General features: G+C 42.8%; 2 protein-coding genes across 2 annotated transcripts; both read left to right on the top strand.

Annotated features, from left to right (window-relative positions):
* Window positions 1–193: 193 nt before the first annotated feature.
* KDELR2 (KDEL endoplasmic reticulum protein retention receptor 2) lies at window positions 194–12,042 on the top strand. Its single transcript, XM_065645156.1, has 5 exons — window positions 194–391; window positions 6,871–6,971; window positions 9,742–9,900; window positions 10,739–10,991; window positions 11,797–12,042. The coding sequence occupies exons 1-5, from the start codon at window positions 301–303 to the stop codon at window positions 11,829–11,831; spliced, it is 639 nt and encodes a 212-aa protein (XP_065501228.1). The 5' UTR covers window positions 194–300; the 3' UTR covers window positions 11,832–12,042.
* A 2,094-nt stretch (window positions 12,043–14,136) lies between these two features.
* On the top strand, window positions 14,137–25,483 carry DAGLB (diacylglycerol lipase beta). Its single transcript, XM_065644765.1, has 15 exons — window positions 14,137–14,359; window positions 14,968–15,119; window positions 15,419–15,593; window positions 16,252–16,513; window positions 17,390–17,515; window positions 18,481–18,608; window positions 19,603–19,729; window positions 20,086–20,169; window positions 20,613–20,690; window positions 21,094–21,174; window positions 21,260–21,387; window positions 21,867–21,935; window positions 22,034–22,106; window positions 22,625–22,878; window positions 24,211–25,483. The coding sequence occupies exons 1-15, from the start codon at window positions 14,265–14,267 to the stop codon at window positions 24,407–24,409; spliced, it is 2,031 nt and encodes a 676-aa protein (XP_065500837.1). The 5' UTR covers window positions 14,137–14,264; the 3' UTR covers window positions 24,410–25,483.
* Window positions 25,484–25,854: the final 371 nt, after the last annotated feature.

The raw sequence follows: 25,854 nt of genomic DNA, 5'->3' as shown, positions 1-25,854 counted from the left end.
CGCTCAGCGGGAAGCCAGGCCGGCCTGCGCCGCGCCCCTCGGGGGGCTCCGGACAACCGGAGCACCGTGTGCGCGACCCCGGCCCGGGCGGCCGGACCCGGCACGGAGCCGGCGGCTGCGCCACCCCCGCCGGGAGGCGGCGCGGGGCGGAGGGGCGGGGCCGCTCCCTCCCGTTTCCCAGGGTGCACCGGGCGCGGCGGCTGTCTGGCCACGTCCCCGGGCCACGTCGCTGGGTGCCCGCTGAGCTTACGCCATCTTCGCTCCCCGGCTCCGGGCTGCGCTGCCGCCTCTGCCGCCGCCATGAACATCTTCCGCCTCACCGGGGACTTGTCCCACCTGGCGGCCATCATCATCCTGCTGCTCAAGATCTGGAAGAGCCGCTCCTGCGCGGGTGCGTGCGGAAGGCCGCTGGGCGGGCGAGGGGAGGGCGGCGGGGCCGGCCGGGCAGCTCCGGGCCGCGGTGCCCGAGGGGAGCCTCGCTGGAGGTTGGGCGCCATCGTCACCTTCTCGCCGCGGTGAGGGGGATGCGATGGGTTCCGCCGCCCTTTAGGGACCGCTGCCTGAGGAGAGCCCAGCCGAGCCGGTGGGGGGCTGGGCGGGGGCGTCCACCCTGCCCCACTTGCCCGGGAGGCGGCCGAGGAAAGGCGGGGAGAGGCGGGGAGGGGGGTTATCCCCCCTTGAGGCGCCCGGGAAGGCCCCCGGGACGGGAGGGCAGAACTGGCCCCGGGCGGGTGAGAAGGGACGATCGCTCCGTTCAGCGCGGGGGCGAGGGGTCCCAGCCCCCGGCTTGACCTCCCTCCGTGCTAACTCGGCCCCTTCCAAAACCGGGGTGCGGGGAAGCGGGTGGCAGCCGGGAGGAGGCAGGGGGAGCCGCATCCCCCCCCTCCGGGGCGGGATGCACTGGTGGGAGCTGCGATTCCGTTAAGGGTTTAGCGGTTGCCGTTATTTGTACTTTAATCCCCCAGCACCGCTTGGGCTGTCCCCGGAGGGTCGCTCTTTCCTTATGTAACTGCCCGGCGGCGGGCGAATGAATGGGGAGGCAGGTTTGGAGGAGGGGAGGGAGGGAGGAATGCGGCCCCCGCGGGGCGGGCAGCCGCCCCCCCTCCCCGGGCCCGGCCGGGAAAGGAGACGGGTTTTATTTTCTCGCCTTTCCTGACAGGGCACAGCCTCCCGTCTGCGCGTTTCCTTGGCAGCTTTAAGCGCCGCTCGGGTGCGCGAAAGCGGGTTTTGGTGCAGCGCTGGGAGTAGCTGACTTGCAGTTTGCAGCTCCTGAAGTTTCCCTCGCTCTCTGCCTTTCTCTCTGCTCACTGGCTTGCATTCGCGGCGGGCTGACGCGCCCTCTTTTCCCCCTTTGTTTCCCGCTCTCCCAGCGGTAAGAATGGAACTGTGACTTCGTGCCGTTTTTAAGGCTTCTGGGGTGTTTTCTTGGCGTGCCCAGCTGCGGTGGGAAGCTGCAGGAGACGTTCCAGGCTGGAGCGCAGCGCCCGGCGGTGCGGCCCCGGCTGCTCTGACGTGGCAGCGGCCGAGGTGTGGCGGGCGGGCGGGGGGGCGGCCGCGCTGCGGGCCCCGCCGGGCGGAACGGGGAACCCCCGCTGCTCCGCCAGCCCGGGGGAAGCGCTTGCTCTTCCTCCCGGGTTTGCTGCGCGCTTGCTCTTAATTCCGTGTGGTGGGGGTTGCTTTTTCGCTTCTGGTGTACGGTGTGGTGGTTGGAGGGAATTGCAAGCAGTTCTGCGGTGTAGCTGGTTTCTTTCAGGAAACTGGGATTTATTGCGATTCAAAAGGGGCATTTCGATGTGTATTACGTGGATCGGGCCACCGACTCTGGAAATACCGGGTTTGCCGTGGACTGGTGTTTGACTGTGAGCTTGGCTTTGCTTTGTCTCCAGTGAGCTTCTCCTTAACTTAGTAAGAGTGATTATTTTTGAAAGCAGTTTGCAGTGTGTTGACATGAAATATTCAAATACTGACCTAACATTGTTGAACAGATATATCTGTAAAGTCTTCCGTTAAGAGCACAGATTAGTTTAAGCTGCAACCTGAAAGAGCTAAGAATGGGGAAGTGAAAGAAATTTACGCTACAGGTAAGAGGAAGTATAGGTTCTGTGTGTTTTCATGTCAAGTGACTTTTTGCTAATCACTTGGTAGTGCAAAAGAAAAAAAATCATAGTAAATGAATAGCTTTGGTTTTAAATACACATAAAGTAAAAACTGTTCTTAACTTTACGAAAGAGATGGAGCAAATGACCCCATGGTCCCAATGCAGCGGTAGCGCAGAACTATTGTTTCTGAGGGCATGGAGTGCAAGAGCTCCTTCCTACTGAACTTTCCTGGCCGAAGCTCTAGTAGATCAGGAATTCTGTCTGGATCTGGCAGGAGAGGCCTGGCTTGCTTCAGCTCTTCTGTAGAATTCTGTCCTCTGCCTTGCCTGAGAAATGCAGGCAGCATTACAAACAACAGAGTTGATGATCTGACAACTAAACATTTCTTGCTCTCTGAAGAAGAAAAACAATAAATTCTAGTGCAAGGCTAAAATTCAAATGAGTTTTAGCCAAGAGATTCTTAAGTGACCTTTGGACATGAGGTTATTTGCACAGTATAGTACAAGATAACGTAGTCTCATCTTTCTGCTTAAAAAGTGAACTGATATTTTTTTCCTTAAGTCAGTTGTGATTGAGGGTCTGTTACTAGGCGCTTGTTCATAAGAAAGTAGACTCATACCAATCATTCTCTTTGATACCACTTTCTCCAACACAGAAGAGTAAATGGGCCTGTGTTGCATAGGCCCCTCAGCTCTTCCCTTTACCAAATTAGTGTCCCTGAACACAAACATACATGGGCTTTTTCAGTAGAAAACGTCTGCTTCATTCATTTTCCTGAGGAACAGAATGAAATGGGGTTGCATTTGTCTGGGGGTTTTAGTGTCTTCCAGTTCTGCCCCAAGTCCTTGCAAGTAAATCCAGATCCATGTTTCTTCTATGAGATTAGTGTCTGAGGCCCACCAAGTTTGTCTAGAATGGGGAGAGCACCTCCAAGGAGCATATGATTTTATTTTTGGGGCTTCATCCTGTTCCTTGTAGTGGTTCATTGTTGTCAGTTGTGGTTCCTACTAATAAAGACTTTGTATATTTGCATAAAATATGTTTGTCAAGTTGTACACAGCGATAACCCCTAGTTACCAGCTATTGTCGAGCAGCTGCTGAATGTCTATTAGAGGGATTTATGTGATTCCTTTATATTGCATGTTTCTTAGAGCAGTTTATAATTAAATAAACTTGTATCTCATGGTTATTGGTGACTTAGGAAACGTGGGCAAGCCAGCTGCTGCTTTAACTGTGCACTTTTGAAGCAGTAGAAGCCTAGAGAATAAATAAAGGCTTCTAACTGATTGCTAAACTGTAGGCTGTGATCCATGAAGAGCTGGCAAACCGCATGGTGCCGACTCCTCTCTTCTGGATGCATCTGTGTATGTCTGAGGCCTTTGTTCCAAGAGGAGCTCAGAGGCCTGTAAAAGCAGCTGGAGACGAGAGGGAGACAGCCTGTGTACCTCTGCTGCAACCTGCTGTTTTCTGAAGACACATCAGTTCCCATTTTCTTTCCTAAGAAGTGACTCCTCTGAGGAAAATAGGTGAGGCTAGGATAAGCTACATTACCAAGCAGTCTGTGTTTTCCGTGTTTGACAAACCTATTTTTTTTCCCCTAATTTAGTCAATATGTTGAAAAGAGAACAAGAGAAAAGCAAATCAAGTCATGATTTCAGAGCTGGCAGGGAAACAATTTTTTGCATGACTGGTTGTTTGAGTTTCCAAATTTAGAATTTGGAAAAATGTTTGCTACTCCAAATAACTCAAAAATAATTACCAGGAGCCGTGGAGAATGTAGCAGGTAACTCCATTATTGACTTCCTGTCATAATTAGGAAATTCATGAGACTTTTGAAGAGTCTGTGCTTTCAAACGTTGTCATGTTCAGACTGTATTTTCTAATCCGTTCCAAGTCAAATTACATTGTGCTGCGAATTGCTGCCTGAAAATTGATTTGCCTTTCTCCATGTCATTTGTCAAGTGTTAAAGGTGACCTGCAGTTGCAAGGCTGTCAAATTATATGCTGAATACTCTAAAAAAGTATTGTAGATAGTAAATATGTAATACTTTTGCTAGGTAATGTGGCTGTCTCATGATTTTGTTTATGTATCTGCTATGGACTGGATCATATGCTAGGTTGAAGACTTTAGATAGGACTTTGCCATAGGCTGTTGCCAATTTGTCTGTATTTTCTCAAAAAATGCTGCTTTAGGTACGTTTGGAATTTCTTCTCTCTCTTTGAAGGAACATTTTGCCTTTCTCAGTTGACCAGTTTGTGTTTAGAGTTAGGTTGCGTTTTTTTAAATTGAAAGTACAGAATTCTTAATGTTAGCATTTTTTTAGCAGAACCAAAGAAGCTGTGGTTCTGTGGCTAATGTGGACTTCATACTGAACAAAATTACTTTTTTATTAAATACGTCAAAAAGTCTGTGAAGTTCCAATGACAAAGTATAAACTGGCTTTCCTTAGATAAACTTTCATTTGTAGATTTTATGGTTGTGATATGCAGTTCACAGTTAGTAAGTCGTGTACACACTGCGCAGCCAGGCTGACTGAGGGCCAGTTGATGAGTGAAAATCAGCTGAGCTTTTGAATTAAAGTTTCATGCTATTGCTTTTAGCCAAGCTAGAGTGCAGAAGTTGCAGGGAGTTCCATGTGTGAGGATGGAACAGAACGGAGAGGTTTGACTCTTCGACATTTGAAATAAAAATACGTTTATTTGGCTGAAGAACTAAGTCATGTTTGTGGACGTAAAAGGGAGAGGGGTGAGAAGAACGGCAGTGTAGTCTCTATTGCAGTGACCAACTGTGAGCCAAGGTCAGTGCTGTGGCAGGTATATTGATATATTTCCTAAAGTTTTAAAATTCATAAAATTCATACAGTGGAATGTTTACCTGTTTCCTCCTCCTGTTTTTACTAGTGGCGTAGATCTTACTTTCTCCCAGTTAGCCTGTCTCTCCATAGGTATTTGATTTAAACTTTGAGCCTTGCCTAGTGTAGCCTACTTAACTTGAAAATGAGTTTAAACTTGGCTTCAGGATATATTTCAGGAACATTTGACTATTCTAAAGATTCAAAATTCAGCATAAATACTGCAAGTCTTAATAAAAATTACAGCTTTTGGGTTGGGGAGGAGGTGAGGCTGGCGATGGCTTAGAGGAATTTGTCAAGTATGTTACATGTATTTATGTGACAATACATCCAGATCCAACTTTATAGCTGTTATCAATAATTAATGTATCCTATATGCTTTTTTTGCTGTTCACAGTAATTTACTAAAAGAAAATAGCATGCTAAATAATTTAACATAACTACATGCTGTACTGTAATCTGTCCTGGTGGATTTCTTTGTCCTGTAGGTTTTGCCCTTAGGCCAGCATTGCTGTAATGTCAGCGCGCACACCTGGGGTGCAACTGGAGAGCTGCTTCAGCTGCCTTTGCTGCCTAGTTCGAGAAATATACAGTCTGTATAACTATAGGTTTTGGGGCACTGGCTGTTCTCTGTACTGCAGCTGCTCATAGGCAGTCGGGTTCTCCTGGTAGTGCATTAGGCTCACATTGTAGACATTTCACATGTGAAAGTTGCAAAGAAAAACCCTTTGTAGTTGTTACTGTTTCAGCCATTCCTGTACTTTTATGTATAAATGTGAAGTCCCTTCATCTGGGGCAACTTATTCAGCATTTCTTAAGCTGGGGTGAAAAAAAAGTTCAATAACCATAGCAGATAGCCTTTCTTCTAATTACTTTATGGCACTGTTAAAAAAAGCCTTTCTCAGAAATGCTTCTGTGTAAAGGGACAAGGATTTTCAGCCTTGCATCATAAACCTCTCCTAGAGAATATTTTTCCCTCTTGTTTTTTGAACAATATTTGCATGCTTAGCTGAACAGATTCAAATATTTTCACCCTGGATGACTGAAAACAAGAATAATTGGAATAACAAGATAGAGGCGCAGATTAGGTTGTTTTGTGCCCCTGCTGTGACACACCACCACATCAGTATTATGGGGTGATGCTTCACCTCTGTTTTCAGAAGCTTTTAGTGGCTGATTGTGTAAAGCTTTTATGCCTCTAACTCTGCTCTAGTGGCTGAAGTTAAGTACAAACAAATGTTTCGATGTTGGGGCTTTTGTCTAAAATCAAAAGTTACTTTGAAAATGCAATGTAGATGTCTGTCATTTTAGCTCACTTTTCTTTAATTTTGTTAAAATACCTAGTAATATCTGGTTTTGACTCATAGGATTTTTCTCCACCATGTGGTCAGTTAAGTTTCTGAATTGAGTTGCTTTATGTTTTAAAATCAATTTATTCCCTTAAAATCCCATTCTTGGTGCTAGTGTACTTTCTGATTATCACTGGATCTGTAGTATGTATTGCCTTTGTACCTTTCTAGTGATTCAGCATCTAAAGAATGTACTGAGGCATGTGACAGCACTCTGAGAATTGAAAACTACTGCAGCCTTGCTGCATAGTGCCCAATGATAATGCAGAATAGTGTAATCTACAAAAATGTCACAACTGAGCTATCTGCTGTGAGTACCTTCTAAATCTTGTGTAGGGCTAGCACATTTTCCAGTACAATGATGTGTAGGTAACTTACATCCACACTACTGAGATCTATGAATTCACAGTTCTGTTTGTAAAGCTTAGTTCTGGAAGCCTGGATTTTTTCCTAATTTTATAATCAAATGGCTTAGAAATAAAGGATATATCCTTTCTCATCCTTGGCATCAAGTATTTTAAAGCACATCATCACTTCTTGAATAATTAATTATTTCCTTTGTCACTTTAGGTATTTCTGGGAAAAGCCAGCTTCTGTTTGCACTGGTCTTCACTACCCGTTATCTGGACCTCTTCACTTCATTCATTTCATTGTATAACACATCTATGAAGGTAGAGTATGCTGAAGAGTTAGAAAAGCTAGTAATGTTGCATGCAGAATGCATAATTTCATTAATAACAGCCTCTTTGAATGGCCCACTGCACAGTTATTACCGAATAAGTTCTAGACAGGCTTTGGATAAAGAATGTGGAAAATGGACTCAAAACCCTACATTTTTCTACACTCTGCATACAATTTTTAAAAACTGTTTGTGTGGGGACTGTGACATTTAGAATAGAGCCTTTTTGGTTATTGCAAATAAATTGTATTTCTCAATTGAGACATTAGAGCTTAAGTAAAGCTTTTTTTATGCACTGCAAGGTAAATTAGTATTCAAAATGCGTTGCCGGAATTGTAGCTAGTGTCTGGTTAGAGGCTGATCAAAAGTTGACAGGAGTACACATTCAGGAATGTAGCCTCCATTGTATTATAGCCTGTTCACTTGCCCACTGAATGTTAGTGAGCCCAAATTTGTTTTAGTTATTTCTTATTTATTCTTGCAATTTATGATGCTGAGTACAAGAAAATAAAGCAGTCAGCTGAGAGAGTGCAGTGTGTTTGTGGTATTTGTACAGATTAGTGGATTTTTGGCACCAGAGCAGACACCTTTTTAGTCTAGTTCCTTTATTCTTGGATTTTCTCCATGCTCTTCAACTTCAGTTCAGAGGATATTATAACTTTGCCAAAAGGAAAGACTAGATAGTCAGTAACACAAAACATACTGGAGAGCTTGGGAAACGATACTGTAAAATAAAATTTCGGATTTTAAACCCACTCACACTGTGTCTTCTAAAACGTGTGCTTAAGTCTTAACAGTCGAGGTGAAGAACTGTGGATCAAGTAAAATATTATTGAAACACAAGCCTTTTCCTATGTAATTTCTGAGAATATTGAAAGCTACTGTTGGGTGCATTAAAGCAACAGCTAGGTTTTTTTCAGTTCATTTATTGGTTGTGATTCAAGGTCATGACCATATCTCTGTTCTGCAGCCCTCCTACCCAGAAAAGGAATTAATATGAGAAATGACACTTGTGATACTCAACTTCATACTAAGCTGAGTCTTTTCCAGTAATGAAAGAGTGCTTCTCTTCAAATCCAATATTAACTTGCCCCTGTTACAGTTTCAAAGGTTGCTGCTTAGAGAGACTGTTAGATGTAATTGGCTTTTCAGGCCTTTATTGTGGTGCCAAGATGAAGCTGCTTGACTGTCCCAGCACAACTTCTTGTTCTGTGTATGTTTACGCAGAGCATAACTAGATGAACTTTCTAATCCGAGGAAATTACTGTACTTGGCAGCAAAAAAGGTGTTAATTTCTGTAGAGTTAGTGTTTTCTGAAGTATTTTTAGAGAAATATCAATTAGACTACAGGTGCCAACTTGCTGTATTTGGCAGTGACCATCAGATATTTAGGAAAATTTGTTTCTTCTGTGTTCTAGGAATATATGAATACACTAATTGGGTCTATCTGCCATTCTTTATGACCTGCAGACTAAATTTTTTGCGATTTTTAGCATTCTGTATCTTAGGGTTTCTTTTTTCATAGTATCTGTATCTGAGTGTTGGATGCATTTCTCTGCGCTCTGCAGTCATTTTTCTGCCATTCTTTTTTTTTTCATTTGAGTAGCTTTAAAAATGAAAACTTTTGGGGTGTCCCAAAGTGCGGTATAATTCTCATGAAGAAATCTTTAATACGAGTTGGGGTACATTCACACTTTAAGTGTCTTCTATGACCGTATCAATTACGATTAGTTTACATTGGCAGTGGGGATTCCCTAGATGTGATGTTCCCTCCTGTGCTCATTTATCTCCATCAGCCGGGTGCTAGTGTAGCAGTCTTTGGATTCTGAGGCCTTAATGTGATATTTGTAGCATTTTGTATCTGTGAGCAGCGCTTTTAGTGTTAGTAGCATCTGCAAACAGTGGGTTTTAAAATCTATTACTTTTCAGTTGTAAAGAACCTATATTTAATGTGATAAATGGTTTGGAATATTTAATCTTTGTGATGAAACTGAGGCAGAAGCTAAACTATTTGTCTTGTCTACTGTGCTCTGTCCTGATGATGGCAGATTGACCTTTAGAAAGTCGTATTCTCTCTGATTTTGTTTTCTCATTTGTAAAATAAGGCTATTTGCCTATTCCACGGGGAATAGCTATGAAGTCTGCTGTACCATAACATTTAAAAATGTTAACGTTAGATGTCAACTGAAATCGAAACCAAATTCTGGTTCAGTGCTTCTAGCAGCCTGTTAGTTGTGCAGGTTTTATGGCCTGTTGGTTGGTGGAGGACACTGCCCACTTGCCACTCTTCAGCTTTTAGAGATGTTTAAAGCTCTAAATCAAATCAGCTAATTTGTGATATGTTAAGTGGCTGAGTCCAAGTGGGGCTTGTTGAACAGGTTTTTAATTGCACGTGAGCCACACGACTTGCAGGCTTTTTGAGTGTAAAAAGACCCTTCCATGATCTTTCTACTCAGGAAAGTGTCTTTAAAGGCACTTTGGACAGTCCCTGCAACCAGAGGCAAAGTGATGCTTTTAAAGCAACAAAACCAGTAGAGCCTGGAGCCCGGAGTTTTGAATTATTACTCTGCTGAGAAAAGTTAAATACTACCACATAGGCTGGAACTGCAAAAGCATGTAAACAAACAATACAAACAACCGAAAAAGACAGCACTTATTCCTCTTAGTGCCCTGGGTTATCTTTGTTCGTTGTGTTTGATCTAATCCTACAACCTCTTTGGGTTGTGGTTTGTTTTTTTTTTTTTTCTTTTCTTGCTTTTTAGCTCATCTACATTGCTTGCTCGTACGCAACTGTGTATCTGATCTACATGAAATTTAAGGCTACCTATGATGGAAACCATGATACGTTCAGAGTGGAGTTTCTGATAGTTCCTGTTGGCGGACTCTCGTTTCTTGTCAATCATGACTTCTCTCCTCTGGAGGTGAGTTCATTCTGGGCAGGAGGTTATGCTTTTTTTCTAAAACATTTAGAACATGAAGATGAGTGCTTTTAGGCTGATTGAGGAATGCTTGGAAGAAGCCTGTGTTTGGTAGGTTCAGGCTAATCCTGTTTCCTTAGTGCATCTTTATGGTGTAGATTTTGTTGAAAATTTAAGGCGCTTTAGGAGACTGGCATTATTGTCAACATTGATTATTTTATTAAGAAGACTGTCCCTTCACAGTACACTCAGATGATTATATTAATTCAAAGGTGTCCTTCCTTTTGTTATGTTTATTAAAGAAATGTCCCAGAATGCTGTTTGTGAATAGCTTGTGCCACCTGGTGAGGAATTCCAATACTTCTCAAATTTTGTAGAATCATAAATGGTCTAGGGTATTAGGATGAATGACATTGTATTTGAAATGCAGCTGTGTATTTTCCTATCAGAAAAATGGCATTTAAAATGTAATTATAGAGTGTTCAAACAGCACCAGCTCTCTAACCTGTATTTCATGCTACTGCAAATCCTGAACTGATGGATGCACGTGAGTTTCCTCATGAGTAAACCTGTGCCTGCCAGCTCACTAGACAGCTGGTTTGGAGAATCTGTTGTCTGTCAAAAGAGTTGTTCCCTTGTATCATCCCATGGTTGGTTATGAAGCTTTCATGTAGTTTTTCCTGTACCAAGGATAGTTTGCCAAAATACTGTACTTATTCATAACATTTTTGGAGAGCGAAAAGTCAAGCCAAGTCAAATATCTTCTGTGTTCATGTTATCAGTAAGACAGTTGAATATACCTGTGTGTGTGGTTTTTGGTTTTTTTTGTTTTTCCGTTCAGATACTGTGGACCTTCTCCATCTATCTTGAATCGGTTGCTATTCTCCCTCAACTTTTTATGATCAGCAAAACTGGGGAAGCAGAGACCATCACTACTCACTACCTTTTCTTCTTGGGTCTGTACCGTGCCTTGTACTTAGTCAACTGGATTTGGCGCTACTATTTTGAGGGATTTTTTGACCTCATAGCTGTTGTTGCTGGCGTGGTCCAGACTGTTCTTTACTGTGACTTCTTCTATTTGTATGTTACAAAAGGTAAGTAGTGCATTAACTTCCAGCTTCAGTTTGTGGAATGTAGCAATTAGCATGTTCATAGGGATCTGCTATATCAACACTATTAGATTGTTAATTCTATGTGCAAATTATCGCTGAAATCTCCTTGATAGATTTATTAAGTACACTTTTTGCTAGTGTGGGGCATTTCTGAGGATTGTTTTGGGTATGGATAGAATATAAATGTATAAATGGTCAAATGACTTGATAAATTTAAAATTAGTATAGCTACATACATATTGCTATTGTCTTCGATCAACAAGCCTGATCCTCATGCTTCTGACAACATAACACTGCTTTGTGCAGATTCCACGCTTTTACAGACACCTTCCTCAGTGTTTTAAACACTTTAAAGGTCCAGGTCCAAAGGATTTTGGATGTTTATGCTAAGTGTAGAAGCAATCATTTCTGCTGGGTGCATTAGTAATTCTGCCTTTAGACACATTCCAGCTTCCATCATATAACTAGAAATCTGTATGGGGCTGCGTTATTTTATTCATAACTCTAAAGAAACCACAGTCACAGGCTGGTGTGTCCTGGGGATGAAAAGTGAGAATTTCAAAGTGCCACAAGAGGGCAGGGTTAGAATAGTTGTTAATTTATCATCATTTTACCAGTATGTATGGAGGAGAGAGAGGCAGGCTTGGGAAGACTGCAGTTCACCCGTTTTGTAACGAAGTGACTCTGTGTGACAGGTTTTGGTCCCTTTGAAGCTTTAACAGTGTGTGCTGCTCTGAGATCACATCTTTGTTTTGCTAATCATTTTCTTTCCTACCTTTCCTTACAGTACTCAAGGGAAAGAAGCTCAGTTTGCCAGCGTAAGTGCCAAAAAAACCATCACCAGCATCTGTCCTTTTGGATGCTTGGACAGAACAATCCTTACCACAAGCAAAGGTGAAGATGCTTGAGACAGAAAGTCAGAAACACAGCTCTTTATAGTGCAGGTAGTCATCAGCGGCTCTGTAAGAACGGAGGAAAAACAACCAGCAGATTTCTGTTTGATGCATCTTGCCTTTATCTTTTTTATTACTATGTATAAAGATTTTTTACATGAAGAAACTTATACTGTATTAAAAAATTCAGTGTATGGTTTCAATTGGAATAGTTCCAAAAGTGAGATTTTTGTGAGATTGTTATGACCAGGAACAAGTGCAAACTTTTTTTTTAATTTTCAAGAATTTCATTGAAATGACTGATTTTTTTTTTTCTTTTTTTTTTTTTCCAGTGCACAGATAATGTGCATCCTTGATGGATGGTAGTCATCTGTTCTTTCCCTTCGATTCAATTTTCATTCCACTATATTTATTTTTTTCCAAAAAGTGAATATATAGTCAACTCTAAATCTGAAACCACCGCTGTTTGATGTGATGTGCTGGTGCCCAGTTTTTGTGCCATCTGCTGACATGGAGTTCCTTATTTAAAACATACGTTGGTTCCAGAAGGGGAGCAATCACATTTTGTAGTTGTTCCCCTTCTAAAACAGGCTGATGGCAAGAGGACAGCAGGAAATCTCTCAAGGCCACAAGGATGGGCCCTCTCCTGCTTTGCCATGATGTTTGGGAAGATGATCCCAGTGATGAAAGCACTTGGCAGCACAGGTTGTGAAGGGTAAGAGATGCAGATGTGTTGCTTAGTGGCAAACGTTTGTAAGTGTATTGGTTGTTCAGGAAAAGAAGGTTCAATATCTTGGGTGTACAGCCCTGCTGCACCATTGCGGCTGCAGAAATGGGAGATGTGTAAGTTGATTACAGTAATCTGTAGGTGATCATTTGAAACTATCTACATTTTTGTTTTAATGAATGCTTTATAAACAACTTCCATGTTCAGCTTCAAGTGGTTTTTGATGTCACTTTTGGACAGTTAACATTTTTTTTATAAACTTTTCAAAATCAGCAGCACCAGTTACCATTCTTTATCGTTTAAATGATTCCCTTTTTTTACTGAGCTGTTGCATGATTTGTCCTGTGTTACCATCCTTAATAAACACTTTATGAAATGGTGAAAATGGGTTTTTATTTATTTATTCCTGAATTCAAGTTTTCTGTTGGCCTGAGACCGGATGAAAGTTGTAGTAAGGATGAGTTGCTTCATGTCATTGTTTGCTCTGTTGAAATACGAACTTTTAAAGCTCTGAGGGGCTTTATCACTGAATGAAGCAATGGTGACTTAGTTCTCATTTTGCCAGAGCACAATCTCAGCCTAGTGCAAATGAGGGTTTGGTGTTTGTATGTGGTTTTATCTTCAAAAAATTGTTTATTTTCTCTTAGTTTACCATCATTATCCTTCTCAGTAGTGGTGGTTATAATACTGAACCCCAAATGTGAGTAGTGTTCTTTATTTGCAGAATGTGTATGCCAAGATGCTGCAGTCTCTGATACCTCGGAGATTACACTGAGCATCCCATTGATTTTTCAGAGTTGCTTGAAACCAAGGTCTGTCTGTGTCGTGAAACACAGGAGACCGATTCTAGTTGTAGCCACAGGGCTACATGAGATGTGTGCTGGTTAGCATGAGAGTGAGCTCCTCAGGATGGGGGTAGGTTGTTAGTGTTGTGCTTTAGTTCAATTGCCAAGTGTCCCTCTGGGATGTGCTGTCCCTGGGCAGAAGGAGCAGGGCCCTGCAGGAGGAGGCTGCGGGGCTGCTGGAACAAGCGCCAGCAGCTGTGACACCTCCCAGCTCGAGGACACGGGTCAATGTTCTGGCTGCATTTGCTGCAGCTGCTGAGCGTTTTCGCCGGTTTGCTGGTGCCGCCCGTGCCCCGTGGCGGTGGAGACGCCGCCCAGTGGGTGCTGCGCTGTGCAGGTCCTTGGCACGGGGTTCGTTCCGTGTCCCCGGCCCCTCCTGTGCTCAGTCGCTGCCTTCACGCCGCCGCTTCCCGGGCTCCCGCCAGCCCCGCGATGGCCCCGCCCCTCCGGGGCGCTCTGCGCACGCGCGCGGGGCGGGGCAGGGCGGGGTTCCCGCGGCCGCTGCGCATGCGCCCGGGTGAGAAGCCGCGCGGGGCGGCGGGAACATCCAGGGCGCGTGCGCGGTTCAGCCCAATCCGGAGCGGGGGGGGCGGGGCGAACGGCCGCAGGGTAAGTTGGGGCGCCGCGTGCTGCGTCATGACGTCGCTTCCCCGTGACGTACGGCCTGCCCCCGCTGGGCGGTGTGGCCGGCGGGAGCGGGCGGGCCCCGGGGACAGCGGGACGGGGGCGGCCCGTTAGGGCGGGGCCGGCGCTCGGGCGCCCGTGACGGAACGGCGGCGCGGCCCGCAGGATGCCGGGGCTGGTGGCGTTCGGCAGGCGCTGGGCCATCGGCAGCGACGACTTCGTCCTCCCGGGGGCCTTTGAGCTCTTCGTCAGGCTCGTGTGGTGAGGCGGCGCGCGCGGCCGTTAGCCCTGCGCGGCCGGGCCGGGGCGGCCGGGCCGGGATGCGCGGGGTGCCGGCCGGGATCCGCGGGGTGCCGGGCCGTGCCGGCCGGGATGCGCGGGGTGCCGGCCGGGATCCGCGGGGTGCCGGGCCGTGCCGGCCGGGATGCGCGGGGTGCGGATTTGTGACAGCCCCTTATGTAATGGCATCGCGCAACGGCGGCTCCGCGGGGTTCTGCGCGCGCGGAACGGAGCCACCGTCGCTTCCGTGTGTGTAACCGCTGCCCGGTGCTAACTAACGTCGTTTCGTTATTCAAGAGTTGTTACGGTGATTCCTTTGTTTAGATCAGCCCAGGTTCTTCGGGGTCTGTGGAGACGAGTAGCACCGTAAAGAGGAGAGTGTTGCTCGGTCTGCTAACGGCTTTCTTGTAATTACCACCCAGTAGCCGTGTAGTCATTTCATTCGGACAAATGCCTTATATAACAACTCCCCTTCTATTAATCTTTGTGCAATGCCTTAATTAAGATGAAGGTTATTTATTAGGTGATCACTTTGCAGGATGCACCTTTCCCTTCCAACTAGTAACTTTTGTTATCGTACTTTCCCGTAGGTGGGTTGGCATTCTTGCTGTTTACGCCGTTCATAAAGGGCAGTTTAACTGTCCTGGGGGAGGATTACTGCACAGCTACTTGCTCGTCCTCCTCATTCTCCTGGCTTCTATAATATGTGTGTTATCTGCTCTTGTATACATCAGTATGCAAGGTAAATAATAATAATTATATTTATATTTATTGGTAGAATTGTAATATATTTTTTTAACCTGGAGTTAGCATTAGTAGAATAGATTCTAAGAATCACGGCTATAAACTCATTGTGGTTTTTCTTTTCTCAGCTTCAGTGATAGCTTTCCATTAGTATGAAAATAATTTATAGGTTCAATTAAGTTTCTTACTTTCTGTAAAGCTCAGAAAGTTCACATATCCGGGTAGCATTTTATGTACTTAAGATGCATTAATAAACAATTCTTGTATTAAATTCTGTAATTAATTCTGTAATTTCAGGAACAATTTCTAATCCGGGCCCAAGAAAGTCACTTCCCAAGCTACTTTACATTCGCCTAGTTCTCTGTTTGCCTGAATTCTTCTGGGCTGTTGTAGGAGCTGTGTGGGTGTCAGACAGCAGTGTGCACTGTGAGAAGACTGTGATAAATGTCATAATTGGGACAGTTATTGCAAGGTAAAGGTGCTTCCCCCCAAATCTAAGCTTGATAGTGTACGTGAAATGGAAAAATACCACTTATATATTTGTTGGATATGTTTATTGAAGGCTTTTCCAACAGTTGGAGACTTTGCTATTCCTTATAAATTATTGTGGTTTCTCAAACAAGGGCTTTCATTTTGAAAGGAAGAGAATTTTTAAATCTAGACAGCTAGAATGAGGTGGTATCCTTCCCTAAACAAGCCTGAGCTACTTGTCTAGAGAGAGCACGTGCTAGAGTGAAAGACAGGAGGTGAAGATCAGAAAGGGTAAGAGGGATAGATGGGAATGTAGGAAAATGAATAAATGTGAAGAAGGTAGTAGCTCAATCACTTAACTGGCAGTGAAAAATGGAGCCTTCACGCATCTGGGTTGCTGTTTGCAAAGCACAGGGCTGTGATTGTGAGTTTGGTGCCCTGTGTGAAATGAGCTGACAGCCTTGTTCTCGCGCCTAGTGGATTGAAAACCCAATAGCAAAACATGCACCCTTAAGGCAACAACAGATGGTGTTCATACAGCATTTCATAACTGACTTCGTTTTCTGTCTGTCAAGATCTGTAGTTGTATTTTCTTGCATACTTGTCACAAGTGACTGGTTTCACCATTTTTTTTTATCCCACTTGCTTCTGTTTTGCAGCTGGGTTATCATCATCTTTACCGTCATTGGAGTTGTAATCGTCTTTGATCCACTTGGGGGGAAAAAGACGTTTTACCTCACCGATAGCCTAAATCGGAACCTGGAAAGCAGTCAGTCAGGCCAATTGCTGTATAACGTGAAGAACACCGCCACCAGAGTCTGGGAAAAAAGAATCAGGTTACTGTGTTGTTGTATTGTGCAAGACGATGACCATCGAGTGGCTTTTACAAGTATCGCAGAGCTTTTCCGCACCTACTTTTCAGTAAGATGGAAAGCTTTTCTTTGTTCTCTTCTGACTAACTCTGAATTTGCAGACATTGCAACACACATGTACGTTTGTTCAGCCAGAGGTTCCTGCTACCCTGTACCTTTAAGTCAGGTTTTGAATATGCCAGTTTCAAGCTTAAGAGCGATTCTCATATGAAGTACACAACACTGATTTTCTTCTCCTTTTAGCAAAGGTTTACCAGACTAGTGTGCACATGCAGGAGGTTGCTTTTTGGAAACAGAGAGCATCTGCCAAATCGGAGTCTGCATAGTGTTGATTTAGCTCAAATTCATGTCACCTACTGCTCGGGCAGTTGGAGTTCCATGTTGACTTCGAAATCTCTCCATGATTTCAAGACGAGTAGTTCTTGTTTATTAAGCGGTACTTGGTCATACTGATGTATAGCTACAGTCTCCTCAGTGGTTTATAGGGTGAAGGATGGAGGGATGACCGCCCCAGGTAGTTGAATAAAAACCCTTCAGCCTTCTCCTGTGTAAAATCCTTCTGAGTTGTTCTCAGTATAGAGGACTTTGCACATAGAGCTTATCACATGGTGGTGTCGAACAGTGATCAATAATGTCTGGACCGTTGTTCGCTATATGGCCGAGCGGGTCCTCTGTCAGGTATTCTGTTAAGTGATGAAGTTCATGTGTGGAATTGTCATTGGTCTTACTGAAGAAAACATTCAATATGTGCAGAGGGGTGGCAGGTTCGATGCTGTTGTGACCTCTATTCCCAATGTGCATTGTCTCTGAGTGAAATGTATTTACAGGAATGAAAAATAGAATTTCTTGTGCATTTCCTAATGAGATAGTCTTGCTATGCTGAGATGTGGCATGGTTTTAAGCACTCTTTCATTTCTTTGTATAGGACACTGATCTGGTGCCAAGTGACATAGCAGCTGGTTTGATTCTGCTCCATCAAGAGCAAGATAAAATGGAAAGTTGTCCAAAAGAGCCTGAAGAAGTCCTGTGTCATTCTCCGTCATCTCTTGTGGTAAGGTAGTGTTGTTGCAGTCTCTGGTGCAGTTACTTTAGGAGAGGGCGCCAGATGAAATTGAAATGCAGTTCTTCACGCAATGGTGTTTTAGTTTCGGTTGGTTTATTTGTTTGTTTTCTAACAAGAACTAAACACTACTATAAAAATTTACAATCATTTAAATTATTAATACATGCAGTGAAAATATTTTGATGAGTTTGCAGCCAAGACATTTCTCTGCTTTTGCAAGTAGGACTTACATAAGAATGGGGGATTAAGTACAAAAAGGAACCATTTAGGACATTTGATCATTGTTGAAGAGCTAGGATAGGAAGGGAACAGAGAGAAAATTAATATTTAGTACTATTTGCACAGAGCTGAAATGCCAGTCTTCTAGTATTGTGGTCTGTTTAAATTATGTCTACTGCAAATATCCAGACAAGATAAGAAGCAAAACCAGGTTACAGTTTGCTAATTGATTTTTGCTAGTCTTCTGTGGTAAAATGCCTTTGTAAATTCTATTGTTCTCTGTTTCATGGAAGTATATAATTCTACTTCAAGCAATTTCTATCAAATTCCTTTTGAATCCAGCCAATATGATGGGGTTGTGCCTTAAAAGTCCTTGCCAGAGAGATCTGCTACAGACTTTTTGGCCATTCCTTTGGCATAACCTTAAGTAACATATTCGGAGTGAATGTTGTTTTCAGTATTGAGCTTATCAGTGTATAAGTATTGAAAGAAACTAATTTAATGAGAGCTTTTCAAGATTCTTGAGCTGTGTAGCTGTGTAAATAAACAGTCTTTTTCCTGGAGTATCAGCAACTATTTTTAGTTCCTCTTAGACCTTGAGGTTTTCCTTTTGGATAGTGCGTGTTTCATCATGCCTTGATTTTCACTAGTCTGTGCTCAGGTTTTATTCTGGGGCTGCCTAACACACCTTTCTTTCTCTCTCTCCTTCGTTTTCTTTCCGTGTGTCCTTTCAGACAGATGATTTGGATGTTGAACTGGAGAATGCTGCTCACTATATGCTGTTTGCTGCAGCTGCTTATGGCTGGCCCTACTACATATACACCAACCCCTTTACTGCGCTCTGTAAGCTCAGTGGTGACTGGTAGGTTCGATCAAGAACTTAAAAACACATCACTTTCTTTTAACTAGCGTTACCAGAAATAAAATAGCTCAATAGCAGTATTTTTGTTGTATTAAATTAAAACACTCTTGGGTGTACATAAGCTTGACTGGTAGAGTTATCTTTCACAATTTCAAACATCCAAGTAGAACTGAAATTCTAACATCTTTTCGCACTTGGAAGCAAATTAGCTTTTGTTTAAGAAAAGTTTGTGATTGAGCTAAAAAAATGGTTTAACAAAATGGCAGAGAAAGAATGGGAATTAAACTAAACATTTTAAAATGAGGCTTTTTAGAGCTGCCTTTTGGGCATATATGTATATATAGAAATAAAAGTGTATCAGCAGTTTTCCCTGTCTTAAAGGAATTAGCAAAAGTACATGTCCCTGCAGCCTCCATTTTATTCTCTTTACTAAAAAAAAAAAGGTTTACAGTCAGTATTGAAGTATGCATAATGCTGTGTAGGATTACTGGATATTGAAGTGACCACTGACATTTGTGACTGTAACCATGATTTTCTTAATTAGTAACATGAAATTCTTTAACGTACTGAAATAGAAATGACTTGGGCGGGGGAAAAAAATCACATAATACAATGGAGAAAACATGAGATAAGCCTGCTATACAGAATTTGTTTTGATTTTCCTTTTTGCTTGTTTGCACTTTCTGTCAGTGGCCTGTAGTCTTAAGAATTCTTTTCTTATTGCATTGTTTGCTCTGCTGATAGTCCTGTAACAACAGTGTATTTGCCAGTCCTTGACCTGAAAACGTACGGCATGCTGCTCAAGCAAAACCAGATTTGTGGGCAGAGCGAACACCTTGTACCAGACTACTGGTATTATTGAAAAAAAGTTATTTAAAAAAAAATAGCATTTGATTCCTGGCAGAAATCTTCTGCAAATGTAACTGAGTTTGATTCCTTGAAAGGAAACCTAAAAAATTTGAACATGAAAGTTTTTCTCTTCTGTGTTTGTTAGTTGCGGAACTAGACCAACAGATTCTGATATAACTGGCAGTGATCGTCATAACTTTCACTTTGGATCCATCCTAAAAATAACAGGACTGCAGTACAGAGACTTCATTCATATCAGTTTTCATAACAAGGTAAACAATCTGGACAGGCATTCAGCAAAAAAACTTAGTGATTAATTCAGTGAAAGTGAGGGGTGAAGTTTCTACTTTGCCTTCAGCATTTATAACATGCAAAATGCAAAGCTAATCAGGCCCTGAAACATTCAGTTCTGATTTTTTTTCTAATCTAAAGGAAAAGCCACAAAACCATTGTCATAAATCTGTCTCAGTATTGCAATAAAGGCACTTAGAATAACTTGATAAGAAAATAATTCAGCTCCTTTCCATAATGCAATAGAGTTCCAATAAGAGAGCTTTCAGAAGGTGAGAACAGATGCTTACTCTTAGAAAAAGTTGGTGTCTTTACTGATTACATTTTTCCCCTCCAGATCTATGAGATTCCATTTTTTGTTGCTTTGGATCACAAAAAAGAAGCTATTGTGGTTGCAGTGAGAGGAACTTTGTCTTTTGAGGTATCATCCCTCTGATATATCTAATTAGCTTTATAGAAATGAGTGAACTCCCAGTATCTAGAGGCAATTGTGTTACACTGGCACATGTGAAAACAACTCACAGGTCTGAGTCTGCCAGACTCGAGCTGTAAATCCTCCAGTGCCTGGATGTTTTATACTCCCTGTGCCAGTGGAAGAGAATGTGGAGGGTGGGCAGCGGTAACTCCTCTTCACTCTGAGTGGAGGTACGCTCCTAATGTCTATGTTTGCAGCTTGGAAATAGTTGCTAAAATCAGAATTGTGACCACTGTGTATATTTGCTGGGGTGGTGGTTTATGGTGGGTTGTGTTTTGTTGCTGACGAACTTGGAAGTCAGCTTGATGATGTCCCTGTGAAGATGTTGAGCGCAGAGCGTGAGCCCTGAAGCCCTGCGGCAGGTCTGACAGAAGCCGTCTTGTTCACAGGACATCCTCACTGATCTGTCAGCAGACTGTGAAGACTTGACGCTGGAGGATGTTCTAGAGAACGGCTTTGTGCATAAGGTGTGTGCAGTCTGTAGCTGTTGATAATTCCTCTCAGCAATAAGAAAACAATAAGCACGTTGCAGCCTTTAGTTAAACAGGAATAGTATTCTTGTGAGATGGATTGCATAAGTTATTTCAGTGACTTGGTTGTCACATCAAATATTGCCTTCTGGAACTGCAAGGTAGAATTCGTAATCCTCTTGTCAGACTTTGTCCTTCTTAAAAATTCCAAATACTTTTTAACCATTATGTACAAGACTACTTGTTTATAACTAGACTTCTGTCAGGAGCATGTTAAAAGAGAAGACCAGCTTTGCAAAAAGAGGGTCGTTCTGTGATGGTGTTGTATTTAAAGTATATATGGATCACACTTCACATTAGATAACATCTTTCTCTTCTAACTTTCAATGCTGTCTTGTAGGGAATAACTCAAGCTGCAAATTACATCTATAGAAAGCTAATAAATGATGGAATTTTAAACCAGGCTTTCACAACTGCTCCAGTAAGTTGCCTTCCAAATAATTTTGTTTGCCAGAAGAATTACACAAAGCTTTTTCTGTGTTTCAAGCTTCTCTTTCTGTCTACAGGAATATAAACTTGTGATAGTTGGTCACAGTTTGGGTGGTGGAACAGCTTCTATCTTGGCAGTCATGCTCAGGAACTCTTTCCCAACATTAAGATGTTACGCTTTTTCTCCTCCAGGAGGGCTTCTAAGGTGAGAAACTTGTGTTATTTGGTTCTGTCTCCAAGATGTGAAAGTCTTCAAGGTAGTGGACAAAAATGTTAGATGATAACTCTGAGCTTGACTGTGTTAAGAGTTTGTTTATACATTCTCTACTAGAATTAGATTTGCTCCATCTTAGTTACAGTTGAGTTCTTGGGGGAATATTACAGAATTAACTATATCTAGTGAGTTCTGTCAGGTAGTATAATTAGAGTTTAAAATAAATGTTTTGGAAATAAAATGTTCACCTGCCTAGTCTAGCTTGGCCTGTTTGATGTCTACACATACTGTTACAATCAGCATTGAAGTGACCCTGTCACCCGTAGCAAGTAGGTCTGAAAGCCCACTGAAGAACTGATGGCAAATGCTGCTGCTGCTGCCACAGATTTGTGTTTTTATTGAATGGTAACGATAAACTAAAATGTCCATATCTCTTTATTATATCTAAAGTGTATCTTTTCTTTTTAAAGCAAATCTCTTGCGGATTACACTAAGCACTTCATTGTTTCAGTCATTGTTGGGAAGGACCTTGTTGCAAGGTGAGATGGACACATTTTTAAGTTGTTCTTTCAGGAATGCATTAGATTGCAGAGAATAGGGGGCTTTGCTTTACTTTGTTCTCTGTGTGTTTAAACAGGTTAAGCATGCCCAACATGGAGGATTTAAAGAGGAGAATAGTGAGAATTGTGGCAAACTGCAACAGACCCAAGGTAACCAAATGCAGTTCCTGGTTAAAAGTCAATGGAATCGTTAGCTGCGTTAAGCCCCGGCTTTCATGAAGTGACAAGTGGTGTGTGGATTTTTGATATTAATGTTGAGAGTTACAATTGTGTTTTGGAACAAAAGTGTTTAGTTTTAATTCAGCAAAATTTGTGTTAGTCTCTTTCTTGTTGGAAATTAAGATTCAGCAAGACCTGCAAGATATCCGTGCACAACATCCAAGACCTGAAATTATCTGTTTGCTAGTTTTGCCGATAAAGGAAAATCTGGTAAAGATGGGAGTTTTCCATAGTGCTACTAGTAGCTTGGGTGAGATAGCGGTGAAATAGATATTGCTGTGGGGAAAATTCAGCAAGATTTTATCAAACAAAAAGTTTGGGGAGCATGTGCGTGGAGTCATTTTTAATCTTTTAATTGTAGTTTCAGATGATGTGCATGCAAGCACGCAACTAGAATAAGTTACCTGAAGAGATTCCAGACCTCAGTTTGACTGTTTTTCTGAATTTAGTACCAGATTTTGCTGCGTGGGTGTTGGTACGAAGTATTTGGAGGAGATCCAGATAACTTCCCCACTGAGCTGGATGGTAGAAACCAAGATGCCCTCACACAGCCACTTCTAGCTGAGGAGAGTTTAATGGTTCGTCGGTCACCTTCATACAGTGCCCTTGAGGATGAATCACACTTAAATTCACCGCCTCAGTATCCTCATTTGTATCTTCCCGGGAAGATTATCCATATTGTAGAAGAATCCAGCTCTAAGAGGTAAGTAGAAAAAGGAAAACCGCTGTCTTGTTTTCCTGAAATCTGCTTAAAGCTGCTTCTCACTTTCAAAGTCTGCGTTTCCAGCTCTGCATCTCCAATACCCGTCTTTGGTTTTTAAGCATTAGCCAGCTTTTTAGTTTTTATTCTGGGCCTCCCTGCTCCTTCTGTTTCACTTACAACCCTGGGAACTGTTTCTCTTTGTGCCTCTGTGCCTTATTCTGCCCATACATAGCACGTGCTCAAGTGATGAGCTTAAACAATAAGTCTGTGAAGTTCAGCTCTGGCACGTGGCAGCTCCTGCCTGAGACTGCAGATCTTGCAGCCTCATGTCCTGGCAGTGGTGAATTGGTGGATATTGAGGATGAGAAAGAGGCAAAATATTGCCCGTGTGCCCATGCAGCCTGTGGCTTCCTGTCCTGTGCTGCTTTCTTGTGGATGCAGGAAGGTGAGACAAAGACAACAGAAAAGCTGAAACTGCTGGAAGGGTGAGGACTGTGGTTTTGTTGGGGCAGTGTAGTGTTTAGGGTTTTTTTTCCTTTGTGTTTTGTTGATGTTGAGTTTTTTTTAGACAAAAAGGCTAGACAGGCTAGACAATACTTGATATCCTCATTTCATTCTGAAACTGAAATAAGAGTATCTGTAATTTGCACAAGACCGTCTTGCAGAAGGAAAAAAAAGGTACCTTATAGAAGAGGGAAGAAAAGGGCTCGAGAAGAAACACAGTTTTTTCCCTGCTTTTCAGTAGATTAGTATTTTATTTAAGCTTCACATCTTTACTGTTTAACAGTTTTAATACTGGTTTTACAAGTTAGATACCACCTGTGACCTGGCAGGTTTTCTCAATGGCTGCTCTTCTACTTTACTTAGTCCATTTCTTTTCCTTCATTTACTCCACAGCACAGCAGTTGTTAATCATGTTTTTCTCTTAACTGGGCTAGCACACGAGAACCCCCACCATGTACCTTTCTGTAAAATAAAATCCAAAACACATCATATGTGTGGCATTTAATCTAGCGTCTAGTCTCCTACTGTGACTTATTCCCTAAATTTGTCACTAACCACACGAATGTGCAGCGCTTACCCCCTGGCCCCCACTTTGCACAGGCTGTATGCTGTGTTTTATGAGCAGGACGAGTTGGTCGCTGCTCTCACGGTGAAGGCACAGTCGTGTTTGCCTTATGCACTGTGCGCTGAGCTCAGAGCTGCAGCCTGCGGCAGCCGTTCCTGAGGGAGGTCACAGGTCTCCAGGTTGTCTGTTCCAGGCTTGGCAGCGAGCACCAGTTCTGACAGTCTGAGCAGTTGTATTTGTGGTGTCTTTTGTTTGTTTTTTAGGTTATGCTCTTCAGATATTAAATATACGGCAAGATGGTCAAATGAGACAGTCTTCAGCAGCATTTTAATAAGTCCCAAAATGGTAACAGACCACATGCCAGATGTTGTGCTCAAAGCTCTCAACAGCTTGTCTCAGGAACACGGATCTTGTATTTCTTGTCAAACACGAGAATGTAACACCAGTTTGGTACAACCATAGCTCCAAGAGGAGTTGTGGGTGTCGTGGTGTGGGTTTTTTTTAAATTGCAGGTTTCAAGTATTCAGGACATATTCTGCTTTCATACCGAAGTGGATTTCAGTACTTTTCTCACAGTGCATAAAATGAACAAGGGTTCTTCTTGTGCCCTTGCCGCTGCAGTGACCTTGAGTAACATTTTTCTGGTTAAAGCAGAGATTCTGCACTTATGCTGAAGGCTGAGATTTTACAGAATGAAACAGCACAAGGTCCAGCTATGCCTGTGTACGCCGGCATGTGAGAGGCACGGCTTCAGCTGAATACTTGACCACAGCGAGCACATGAGGACAGCCTGGCCTACAAATTAGAGCAGAGCCCTGTCAGACCTTAAAAGAAAGATTAAAAAAAAAAAAAAAAAAATCCAGTTCTGCTTCAAAGTCACTCCAGTGTCGCAGCGCTGTGACCGATCTTTGCAAAGCCAGGAGGTGACAGGAAAAGTGCCGGGAGTGCAGCGCTGCACTGCGAGAGGGCCGGCTGCAGCTCAGCGGTGGGTAAGTGAGCAGCTCTGCGGCAGGAGGAGCGCGCAGGCAGGAGGGCGCAGGCGGCTGCCCACCCACGGCAGCATTGAATGAGGCGGTTCTGAGCGATTGCACTATTTTTGTTACAGATTGTGGTAGTATCCAGGGGCAGGGAGTGTTGTGGTTAAATGCTGCTTGGATATACATGTGCAATATTCTTTCATCTACCTGTATTTGTTATGTTGTTGATCAACATGACTACTTTTATTGATTTTTTAAACTAAACTATTAACTACTTAATGAGAAAAAAAAAAAAAAAAATCATGCCCTGGCATCATCTTCATATCCAGCTCTGGCTACCAGGAGCACTAATCTAACTCTGCCAAAAAATTTATCAGTTCTACTGATTGTTAAAAAAAGTGGATTCCTTCGTTTCTAGTGTATATTTTAATTTTTTTTTTTTTTTTTTTAAAGGCTCAGCAGCATTTCTTAATAAGTAAAAGTAATATGATGTGGTTGAAAATAACTGTGTGGATGTCCTTGCTGTGATACTTAACATGGAAACAAAATAAAATGCACTGTAAACACCTGTCTTACTCTGTTCAGGTATGCTGGGTGAAATGCAAGCCCGAGGAGTCTCTAGTCTCTCTAGCTGTTCAAAGAGCTGAGGCTGCGCAGCGAGGTGGGAGCACTGACAGCGCAGCCACCCACTCCCTGCAGTAACGCTCACCTAGAACACAGGGAGAGCACAGAGGAAGGCCCTCAGCTTATAGGGCTAAAAGCTGAGGTTTTTAAGCAACGAACTGTACTGTACTTGCACCATCATTTTAAAAACTGATAAAGCAACATTTTTAGAGGCAAATACATAAACACTTTTGTTTGCATGCCATAGAGTGAAACTTTTTTTTTTTCTTCCTCCCTGGTTGTCAGCAGTGTTAAAGCACTGTTATC

The sequence above is a fragment of the Caloenas nicobarica genome, chromosome 14, assembly GCF_036013445.1.
Source record: "Caloenas nicobarica isolate bCalNic1 chromosome 14, bCalNic1.hap1, whole genome shotgun sequence".
Classification (NCBI taxonomy): domain Eukaryota; kingdom Metazoa; phylum Chordata; class Aves; order Columbiformes; family Columbidae; genus Caloenas; species Caloenas nicobarica.
This window is presented reverse-complemented; position numbering and strand designations above follow the sequence as displayed.